Source organism: Manis pentadactyla, chromosome 2 (assembly GCF_030020395.1).
Source record: "Manis pentadactyla isolate mManPen7 chromosome 2, mManPen7.hap1, whole genome shotgun sequence".
Lineage (NCBI taxonomy): Eukaryota > Metazoa > Chordata > Mammalia > Pholidota > Manidae > Manis > Manis pentadactyla.
The window spans coordinates 72,164,524-72,176,847 of record NC_080020.1 but is presented as its reverse complement, the minus strand read 5'-3'; the positions used below and the strand labels follow the sequence as shown (position 1 = coordinate 72,176,847).

The window sequence follows — 12,324 nt, the reverse complement described above, 5'->3', positions numbered from 1 at the left end:
TAAACAGCACCTCTGGGTCAGAAGATGCTGAACGTATACAAAGAGGCACAGAATGGTGGTATTTCAAACCATATTTCTGGTCTCCTTCTAAAGAAATAAATATTTACAAATAGGAAAAATTACTGGGTTTAGCTACACTAAATGCCAGAGCAGCTGTTTAACTTTCAGGGTGCTGTTTTGAATGGATGATTAAATACGCTTTAAAGGTAGATTCTGTAACATTTCGGTCAATAATCTCCTCTGTAACAGATGGTGAAGATGTTTATCCACCTACTGTCAATTTAAGAGAACAGTTTTCATCAGAACCACTTAAAATGATAGTGAAATGCCCAGTATTTTATAGTATTTATCAGTAGTTGTTATCTGGAAAATAATTTTTAACATATAGGTGTGTAAAATTTACTCTGTTTAGTAATTTATTAATGGGATCTTATTTTGGGGAATTTGGAGCAAACTGCCACAGGAAAACATTATGTTGAACATACAGCTGAACCTCTGATACACTGATTTTCTGCTTTTACTTCAAAAGGCTTTACCAACCTGTTTTTTTTCCCCTTCATTGGAACAATTTTGAAAACATTTACAGTATACTGTGTTGTTAAACTAGAGCTGTCACAAGCATAATAATGCTCACTACCATCAATTCATTTTACATTTTACATTTGCAAGACTTTAAGATAAGTTAGTTTCTATTATCAGGACATTGTTCTGTGTCCCAAATAAACATGTCTTTTCATAGAAAATTACTTTAAATTGTATACAACAGACTTGCTCATATACCCCACTACTCTACTGGAAGCAACACACTTAAAATAGATTTTAGTGGAAAAATATATTATGATCTTCTAGACATCAGACCTATACTCACTTTGTCCTGAATGCCTGAAACCCTGTTTTAAGTTCTAGGAGCTCCAAGTTATTCAGCTGTTGTGAATCACAATTTTTTTTTTTTTAGGGGAAAGGAGAGCTTTTTCACAGGATTGCTCTAAGGGAAACAGCAACCACAAAACATTTGGAGGTCAGAAATCTGGGAATGATGAAGATTTCAATATGCTTACTATAAAATGGGGGCAAATCAGATTTCTGATTCTTATCCTGGTTAAGACTCCTGATTACAGATTTTTAAACATAAAATCAAGTCTCTACTCTATCTGGGGGTTTCTTAGGGAAATAATGTAATAATGCATAATGTTAGACTATGAAAAACTTCTGTGAAACCTCAGTGTCTTTCTGTGGTGTATTCTTAGAGAAATACCCCAAGAACACACCAAAGCCAAGACTATTCTCGGCTGTGCCAGTCAGAGGGCAGCAGACACTCATGTCTACCTCGCTTGTCCTTGACGTTTCTTGGACTTGTTTTGCTTAGTATCTTTTGTGAAACTAACAGTCCATCTGCTAACTAGATAATGACCTTTAATCACTGAGTGCATATAATAGGCTCTGGATTGTGAGATAGAAGAATTTTTACTTATTACTGTATTTTTTTACTTGTTTTTCCGAAGATTTAGAGTCCTTGTCAAAAAATAGGTTTGTGTTGGCAAACCACTATCTCATATGTCCTAACAGTCACGTGGGGCAGGTGTCATCATCCCAGTTTTTAACAGATGAGGAAACTGAGGTTTAGGGAGCTTCTGGAACTTGTAAGTGGGAGAGCTTTGATTTGAATCCAAAACACAAGCTGCTTCCACTACATTATTACAAAGGCCAGATGTTTCATATTTAGAATGCATCCTTGTATTTCTCTAAATAAAGGCTCCATTTGCAAATAAGGAAGAAATTGACAATCTGATGTTTCCTGTGCACAAAGGCACTCAAAATATCATTCTACTTTGAGTTTTGATTTCTGAAGGGATAGTTTTTAATTGCACCATAAAAATGATATTGAGCCTTGCTATCTTAAAAAAGAAAATCCACTTAACAATGAATGATAGATTGATGACTCACTTAATTGTTCAGTTCTTGTGATTTTGGGGCTGTCTCTTTGTTAAAAATGAGGGGGTGTCTTCATTATTGACACAATCGCTCATTCTTTCAGTCATTTTTATAAACAAAAATATTGAGACAGTACAAATTAGAACGTGACAGAAGAGAAAGAATAATTACTTGCGGTTTTAACATTTACACAACTGCTGCAAATGCAGCAGAAGATGGTAACGTTCAAAGTGGAATAAGTGTGCTGCACTGCACGGTGCTACACTCCCATTCTGCCTCGGGTTTAGTAATTTATCCTCTTTATTCCCACCCTCAGGGTAGGGACTCTGGCAGACATCTCTGTGAAGCCTACTAGTGCACTGCACAGTCACTGCACATTTAATACTGATTACTGGGACTGTATTACACTGAACTGTACTTTTTGCTTAGGAAATCAAGAAGATAGACATTTATTAAGAAGCTAACATTTATTAATAGCTAACATTTATTAATAAGCACTGTGGGGCAGAAACTGGGCTAGTGCTGCCTTGCATTCATTATCTTATTATTATTATTGCATTTAATTTTTACAACAATTCTTACAAATGAGAATTCACGGACTTTCTAAAGGCAATAATGTCACCCCCCCAAATTACTTGTAAATCATGTATATTTTCCTTATTATCTGCAACTGGGATATTTTCCCAAAAATACTGCTTGAGCAAAAATGTCACTCCATGATTTGATAGTTTTTTCTGAGTTACTTAATATTAAACTAAAGGTTCCTTTTTCATGATCATTATGTAAATTCATTTTATCATGTTTGAATATATAAATTGACTAGATTTAGATTTGCTATTGTTACTATATTTTAATAACCTATATGACTATAACTGGGCTTTTTACCTCCCTCACACCACAAATACAACATCATCAGCCTTTTACTGTAACTGGAGGTCATAACTGGAGTCTAAGGGTCAAGACAAAGGTTCAGTGAGATGGTAAACAAGCTAATATTAAGTTTAGTTAAAACAACTGAAATGGAGTAATAATAAATAAACCTAGTGAGCACTTAGCACCTATCAACATATCTGTAGATAGAAACTGTTTATCCAAGGTTTTGGTAGAAAAAGCTGCCTTTAGTTTAAAGAAAACTAAAAAATATCTTTGATTTGTTTTTCAAATATAAGACTGTATCATGACTATATACTCTTTGAATTGAAATTTAAGTGAAACACACTATTTAAGCCTAACTGTAGAATTTATGTGACTAGCAAAGGTTTGTCTAAAAACAGCAATTATACTCTTGTCTGACAGCCTTGGAGCCCCGAAAAGTCCCCGATAGGTACAAAACTGATTTCCAAAAGAGGGTTTTTTAAAATCACATCCCTCCTTCAGCATCTGCTGTCTTTTGATGCACAATTTTGTATCACTGATGATTTTGAAAAGAGTTTTTCTTTTTGTATCATCTCCAAATAAAATCTTTGGTGATGCCAAAAACAGGGAAGAGAGAAACCAACAGCATATGAGGAAAAAAACTGCTAAGAGAAAAAGACAAATTTTCAGTAAAACTAGTATTAAAGGAGGAAATATTAATTAACTGCTTAAATTCATATTTAAAATGATCAAGTTTTATTATCAGACATACTCTTAGGTGGAATCAATGGGATATGAATGAAGAGACCAGTTTTATATTGTCTTTAATAGGATATATAAATATATCTGATATACTTACTGAATAGGATATATAAATATATTATAAATATATAAGTTATATATAACTATAATAGGGTATATAAAAGGATAGAGGTTAAAAAGGGTTTAATTTGTGAGGTCATAAATCAGGATACACAAAGGGCTCTTAAATCTGCTAAAACACTCCCTGGTAAGTTACTAACTTGAAATTTTTTTTTTCCCTCCAGAAATCAAACTCCTTAAAAAGTCAGTTGAACTAAAGGGGTAGAAAGTGGGTTTTATGATATCCTGACTTAGCCTGTGCCATTCTTTTGCCTTCTCTTTGACCTGACTCTCCCACTTCAACATTGGTCCCTACAGAATGGTGTCAAGGTACTGTTTTATCTATAATTTTCTAAGCCCTGTATATGGGAAGTGGACAATGATTTTCTTGGCAGTGGCTTAGTATCACATGCTGTAAATCATCCAACTAGAGAACTTAGTTTTTCTTTTTCCTTTAATAAATCTAGATAACCTTGGTTTGGGTTAAAAATATCACTGTTACTTAATTTCATAGATAATAACAAAAAAATGCTGTTGGATCATTATTTATGTTTTGGGTGAACTCCCAAGGTAAAACTGCAAATGAATTCAGTATTTTTATTCAGAACAATTCAAACTAACAGGATAATAAAGTAGAAATCAAGAATCCAACTATTACCTTAGGTTTTTTTCACATGCTGCTTAATATTTTAAAAAGTAATATAAAATTATATTTTTATACTAACGAAAATAGCTTTCTTACTTGAGAGCAGCTAAGTACTTACTATCTTTCTCCCTTTCTTGAATATTGCAGTCTGAATTTGTGTTTTGTTTAGCAACAAAAATACAAACTTGTTAAAGCCAGTCCTTTTAAATAGAGTTTTTAGCACTTCACTGATACTTTAAATCATTGAGTAAGTATTGCAGAGAAGTCCTTTGGCTGATAGGAAATTCAGCCAAGAAATTTTTGATAAGTATTCTCAAAAACAAATAAATGCAAAGCAATGGTACTGGTAAAGAACAATTAAACATTATGTGACGTTCTTCTCTTCTCAGGTCATTTTATAATATGTTGAATTTTTCTTCTTCAATACTAAATGAACTACAAAAAAGTCATCTAAGTGAAGTGTTATGACTTTATGACCATAAAACATTGTGTTGTGTTTTATTCCCACTGTGAGTACTAAGTTCAAAGGTTCAAAGTCATAGCCCAAGGTCTTGCTGGATGAAGTCTTTTTGGAGTCTGGAAGCCAGGTCTCCTTATTCACTGCTCAGTGATTTATACACAGCAGTATATTGCCACCACCACGTCTCCATTCTTTAGTTGATATAAATTAAGCATTCCAGAAGTGACAATGCTTGACAACCACATGCATAAAGTAGTAAACAATTAACAATCAAAATAAGGAAACAGCTGTTAGTTTCTTTTTATATAAAATTATATCTAATTGACAATAAATGCCAATTAAAATTATTAACCAATATACATAAATCTCCTTTGCCTTACTGTCAAATAGCTATGTAGATTATAAAATTCTCTTAAATTTTCAAAGATATTCCTAAAGTTTTCTCTCTCTTTCTCAATTTTTTTTTCTTTCTTTTTCTTTTTTGTCTCAATCATGAATCAGTAAATCTTTGAGCACACCGGTAATTTCTACTCAATAAAAAGCAGCTATGTTATCAAAATGAAGACAAAAGATGATAAAAGGATAGTGAATAATCCAACACAGGGCACTGCTATGCTGATGGTTATTTATATTAAATCTAATGACTATGAAAACTCAACTGAGCTTGATTTTACAATCATCAATAACTACTAAGATTAATGTGTTAAAAGCTAATGTGGAGATATGACAAAATGTATTCTAAAAGCAGTGACTTTTCAATTTTGGTTGTTGAGAAGAAAGGATTCTGTAGTGGCTGAATAACTGTCAACTGAAACCTAGAAATGTCACTGTTACTAACGTATTATAATGACCTGCTGTACATTTCTGTATTCTGAGAATACAACCCCATCCTGATACTTCTTTTTTAACCACTTGTCTTCACCTTTGAAATTACTTCAATTTAAATGATGAGGTTCCTTGCTGTGATGGTGTGAGATAACAATCCACATTTCATTTACTGCTTATATATATATGAGTTCCTTAGGTTTCTCCTACTGTGTTAGAGAAGTTAGCAAAACTTTATTGGTTATTGGCCAGTGATGCTCAGCCACTTAATTGACTGACTACTTAGTGTATACAGTGTATACACTGTATACAGTTTAATATATTCAGAAGAATACATTACTCTTGTGAATTATACATCAAGGGTATATCTTTTTGTATTTAAAATTACATTATTCTTTGAAGTATTTTTTTCTTTTTCTTTTTTTTACATCAACACTATTACAAATTTATGTCTAGAAGATCAAGTTTTCCTTTATGCAGCTAGCAAACATTTGCTGAGTAGCTGCCATGTGCTGTCTCTTATGTCTTGAGCTGGGAATACAAACTGACTAAGATACAGTTTGTCCCCAGAGGGCTGAGTGTCCAGGAAAGAGATGAGTGCCCAGACATTGAAATTACAGTGCAATCAGGTAAGTGATGTGGGCACAGGCTGCATGAGAGAACGCAGGAGAGGCACATAATTCCTCCTGGAAGAGTCAGGAAAGAATTTTCAGAATGGCTGAACTGAATTCTGAGAGGTAACAGGAATCCTCAGTCGCAGGAAGCAGGAGAGGGGAAGGAGCCCTAGAAAAGCATACATGAAGGCAAGCACCCTGGACACTGTGTGGCAGCACAGTGAAGTGGTTAGGAGCACAGCCTCTGGAGACAGACTGTGTGGGTTCCAACTTGGGCAGTTACTTTAATTCTCTGTGCCTCAGTCTCCTCATCTATAGAAAGGGCATAAAATGAATATCATAAAATGAATATCCTTTAAAGGACTGTTATGAGAGTAAATGAGTTATTTTTTGTAAAGCACACACAGTAAGAACAATTTAAATGTTTGCTAGTATTAGTGCCAGAGTGCAGGGTTCTTGATGGCAGTGGCAGAAGGTAAGAAGGTTTAAGACTGGAGAGTAGGGATGGACCAAAGATAAGAGGCTCATGGTTAATCCTGAAAGAGTTGGGAAGCCATTGTTGGATTTTAGGCACAATGAATGATGACCTACAAGCAGTTTAAGGCTGTGAGAAGGACTATCAGTCACAGGGAGACAAAAGTGTAACGTGAGCAGGGAGATGCATTAGGAGGGTCTGAAAACAGTCCTGGGGTGTTGTTATGAGCCCGAACTCGGACAGTGGGATAGAAATGGAGACAAAGAGAGAGATTTAAGAAATGCCATGGAGGCAAAGTTGGTTAAAACTTGATAACTCAGTAGATGAGAGGAAGAAGGTGAGATGTACCTCAGAGACTGGATGGGGAAAATGCTATACTTTATGATAGAGCTGAGATGAAAAGGAGAATGCTTACCTCTTTGGTCTCTTGATATTTAAAAGCATACAATAAATGTTAATTCATTTCATTCCCTTATTACAAGTTGAGATGATTTGATTTTGAAAAAAATTACTAAGACTAAAGAGTATTTAACTTAATTGCAGAGTCTTGCCACCTGGCCTCAGAGTTTCTAACTTGATCTAAGACTCTGAATTTCAATGACGATATTCAAAATTTGGAAGGTATCTTTTGGCCATTTTGCTTTAGTTTTCTTTTCTGAAAATGTAGAGACACTCTGGGATGGCCTTCTTTCCCCCTGGGGTTATGTGACTCTTTGGCATCAGCAGATATAGTCGGTTTCAACATATGATCCCGGCCAGCAGGAGAAAGAAGAGGAAGATGTCTGGCCTGTGAGCAGGACACGACAGTCCAGCTCAAGACTAAGCAGCATCTGCAACAGGTGTTCTGTGGAACCAGAGTTAGAAAGGGCTCCTTCCTCTATTTTTAAAAAGTGGGAAAGTAACTCTGTCACAAGTGTATAGGAAACTATGAAAACTACATGCCAATGGCTACAAGTTGCAATGACCAAGATATGTTGTTCATTATCATCAGGGTAGAGCTACTGAATGTCTTTTTGTTTCCTTCTATTTTTGAAGTAGAAGATTCTCATGCCTCTGGCAGAGGTTCTGAAGTAGGGGGATGAATTTGCTAAGCTCTAAAGATTTTTTTTTAGTTCAGTGACGCTATAGCCTATATGAGGCTATCTTGTATGCTTACAAGATTGAGTGTCTTCTCTGTCCCAGAGCGCCATTAAGCTTAGTAGATTGTCAGGGGATTGACAATGACAGTGTAAGTGAAAAACCAAACACTTATTTGCAATATGGAATTCTAAAACAGTCCAGCTACTAAGCAGTAACAAGAGGCCACTTCCATCAAAGTGAGTACCTCCTACCCCAACCCCACATTGTTTTTACTATTTCTGAGAACTTTGATCACCACTACTGGCAGATGCCATAAGAGCAAGCAAACTGGTGCAATGAGATAACGGATAAAATATTGTAACATCTAAGCAATTTTTCTTATATTACCTATTGCTTGGCCTTTGTGACAACACAATTCTTAGTCTCCACCATTCTCTCTAACCATAGTATTTGGCAGAGACTTGAATCCAAGAAATGCTGGTTTGGCTTTGATCTGGTTTTGTAATTTTAAGGTTATAAACCCCAAAGTATTTTTTGAGGGAAAAAAAATGAGCACTTCATTTCAATGTCCAGCAAAATAGTATATTGACTTTACTCATTAATCTGACTCTAACTTTTAAAAGATAGATAAAATAGAAAGCTAGTGCCATTGATTCTGTTTGTTAATTCACTGTATAGTTTTAAGACATTTTCTTCATTCCTCACTGAGTTAGTGAAGGGCCAACATTAGAAGTGAGAAATATTACCCCCAAATGGATATAGTCATAAAAATGTGTTTAAATACTAATTTTCTTTATCTTCTTTCCTATAATTAGCAGGCTATTATATGTGACCCTGGCAAAATAGTTTAATTAAGTTGTCCGTGGATATTTCTATAAATTGGGATTTTTTTTGACATTTCAAACACAACCTTGTGTCATTCATGCCTGCCTCCTACTATTTTAAATGTATAGCATGTTTCACCTGCAGGAATTACCATGGTTACTTGTTATGCCAATAGTGAACTGCAGTCAGCATTAGAAGTATTGTATTGTCTTACCTCTGCATTGAAAATGATATCATTATGTCAGTAATCACAATCATGAGTTAATATGGAAACCTGGAGAAGTGTGACTATGAGACAATTGGCCACAGCAAGAGGTTCTTAAGAGCTAAAATGTTTTTAAGGGGATTTTTGGGGGTACACTATATTTATATTCTCTGAGCTCATTTTAATGCCAATTGTGGTTTGACTTTATTAACAATGTGTTGCATGGTTAACAGTCTCACTCCCTTTTTTTCTTTGTATTCTCCTGTACCAAGAAATGTACAGGAGTTCAGTACTTCTTTGAGTACAAATTGATTCATGTTTAATGTGAAATGATTAACAGAGAACTCAACTGGCAAGGCTTGCTAACGGTACTTCTGAGTTCACAGATGGTATCTAGGATTAAACTGACTTGATCACAGCCCTCAATTCTGATTATGCTGATGAGTGGAAGTTTTATTAAGGGAAGTTCTAGTTAATAAACAGTCTTCTAAGTTGCTATCCAACACTTAAACATGCTCTAGAATTTTGGGGGGCCATTTTTCCATGCCTCTCACAGACCTGTCAATTTTATTTGGTTCAAAAGATTTACTTCCTGTAAATCACCCAGGAAAGAACCCTGCAGGACATGTACACCACAGGACAGGAGGCTCCACTCACCCGCACTGGTGCCTGCACCGGATGTGAGGTCTCCACCCATCAGACCACCTATGGATTAAAGAGGAAGATCAACAGGAGAAAGGTGAAAAATGCCCACAGAATAACACACTTCACTTCCAGCAACCTCAGGATTTTCTCCTCTCCTAAGAGTCCTAGATTTGTAAAGATTGTTACCTAAGATTATTACTAGATTATTACCTAAGTCACATGGCTGACATTTATTTTATTGTGACGTGCTGTGTTCAAACATGAAAATTACATTCAGTCACTGACATCTGGCTCAGTGTTTTTTTCTAAGAAGGATTACATTTTAGAAAGCCAGAGTTTGAATGACCTCTGAATTTTTATTAGGAACATGTCCTTATTCATTGCTAACTTTAGAAAGTACATTAAAATTTGGCAATGTTTATATATGAGAGTTGGGATGTTTCAGTAAGATATTCAATACAGTAAGTACTTAGTTTTTAAGGAACAAGGTTTAGCCAAAAGAACAGAATTATCAGTAGATTATTTTCTAATTGTTTCTAAGTGATACTTCACAATTATTAGCTGGTTCTGGCTTTGGAATCAGAAGACAATGTTCATTGCATTTTAAGGGAATGTTTATTATTTCCAATCAAATAATATTTTGGAAACAAAGTATGAAATTTGTAAAAATAAATGAGCATAAGTTCATCAAATAAGAAATTCAACTGCATTTGAGTATGATCTGAAAGGAATACATATGACTGTTGAAAATTCTTATGAAAAATTTCAATTATATTCAAAAGTAGAGATAATGGCATAATGAAGTCCTTTATACACATCTCTCAGACTCAAGATTCATCAAAGTATTTTTTATTTGGCTGATTTTGATTGTATTTTCTGGATGAAGTTTCTGTACTAAACAGTTAATACTAGTTTAGTTCTACTTGCAAGGCACATATCTTAACTATTCTAACAAAATTCTTCTATGAATGAATTGCTTTTAATAAAGTTATGTGTGCCTAAAAATTTCCTATGGAGGGCTTTTAAAAAATAAAATGTAAATATATAATGGTTTGCTGTATATAATTTAGAAACAACTATTTTTATGCTCCTTTTGGAAATATGAAGGAATTGTTTAGTTATATCGATACACATTTACTTAGTTCCTACTGTGAGCTTGGCAAACCAAGACATTCTTCTCTTCAAGGTTCTTTAAATCCAGTGGGAAAAGAGACACATCTAATTCAGTATATCACATTGTGTTTTGCTTGATCTGGGTATTAGGAATGGTTGAACTTTTCCCAATAAATAATTTCTTTTCTCTGGGAGGCTGAACTTTACAACAGTAAGGGTCTCCTAGAAGTGTACGGCAAATTTATGGCAAGTGTTTATATTCTTATGCTGTACTAACTTTATTTCTGGCTCTTTGGTTTTTATTTCACATTTCTTATTAATTATGCTATCCTATCACATTTCCTTTCTGTCTTAAATCCTTTGTGGTATAAGTAAGTTACTGTATAAAATATATTTGTATAAATATAAAAAATTGGCCCCACCACCAAACAAACCTAAATGGGATAAATGCTATCAGAAAACACAAGGAAATACTTCACAGAAAAGGTAGTATATGGCTAGGAGGAAAAAGGAGAATGGCATTTTAGGCAGGTAAAGAGCAGAAGTAAAAGGATGGAGACAGGATATTTGACGTTCTGAAAGTATATGGTTAAAATATAGCCACGAGAGGAGAGTGGTGACAGGCTGAACAGCTAAGCTGCAGATTATGAAAGATTTTGAAAGACAGGCTAATAGGGTTAGGCTTTATCATCTGGAAGACCTGACAAGGGGTGGGTACTAAACAATGAAGGAACATACAACACGTGGAGAACTGGAAAACTCAACACCTTGTAGATAAAATAGCCTTTTTGCCCAGAGTGATTCCTTCAATAATTTGTTAATATTGCATGCTTACCTGTGTTACCTGCACTTGGAGGTCGATGTGTTACACCAGGAGACATACTATTCCTCTGCAGAGAAGGGTGGGCCAGTGGCAAAAGGTTGGGGTTTCCCAGTGAGCTGACGGGGTTGCTATATACCAAACTGTTGTGGCTGGATACTGGGATGGAGACTGGCATCTCAAAGTTGGGAGGTGGAACAGCCTGTAGGAGCAGAAAAAAAAGAAATTGGGTAAAAGGAAAATATAGAAACAGAGGCCCTTGAGTACAGAAAGCCTTTACTTTTCCAAGAAAAATGTCAAATTCCAAATTGCTTGGTGTCTAGAAGACCATTAAGAAGAGCTCTCAAGATGTTCAGATCATAAATTGGTTTCTTTAATGTTCTTAGAACTCTTTCTTTGCAACTAGAAAAAGTCTCACTTTTGTTTAAAACAAAGCCCCATTTCATTAGATTCCATTGTCTCTGAATTCCATTCTATTAAGTGATAATCGTTCATCTGTGATGTCTGAATCTGATGCCAGAAATGACTGCAGGATCAAAGGTACATGAATGTGATGACTTCACAGAGAAAAAGGAGGATTAAAATGCAAACCAGAGCCTTTCATTTAATTGCTTATTGAAGCATATTTATGCAGAAGTTTAATGATATAAAATCTCCAGCATGTGAATAGCACATATACTTTATTATTTTTAAAAGTCTGTCTTTTGAAAGTAACTCGAAAGGTAATAGACATTTTAAGATACAGGATTCAAGAGAGCACATATCATTCAATAATTCATATTTTAAAATGACAGTTCAGAATATATGTTACACTTCACACTTGAGGATATACTGACACCAGTAAATCCAAGACTTATATCTCAAATGAGAGAATTAGCAAATATTTAGTGAACTGAAACTGTGGATATTTAATTAGAGTAATCAAGTCTCAATTATTGATTTTTTTGGTATTATTTTGGTAATTTAAG

General features: G+C 34.7%; 1 protein-coding gene across 17 annotated transcripts in view; it reads right to left on the bottom strand.

Annotated features, from left to right (window-relative positions):
* Window positions 1-12,324, bottom strand: part of MEF2C (myocyte enhancer factor 2C) — a 160,903-nt gene that overhangs the window by 20,044 nt on the left and 128,535 nt on the right. For all 17 annotated transcript variants that reach the window (XM_036925664.2, XM_057493603.1, XM_036925666.2 and 14 more), the window contains 2 exons: window positions 11,372-11,558; window positions 9,436-9,483 (listed from right to left, as the gene is read on the bottom strand). In XM_036925664.2, the coding sequence (XP_036781559.1) occupies window positions 9,436-9,483; window positions 11,372-11,558 (235 nt within the window). The remainder of the gene's footprint in view (window positions 1-9,435; window positions 9,484-11,371; window positions 11,559-12,324) is intronic.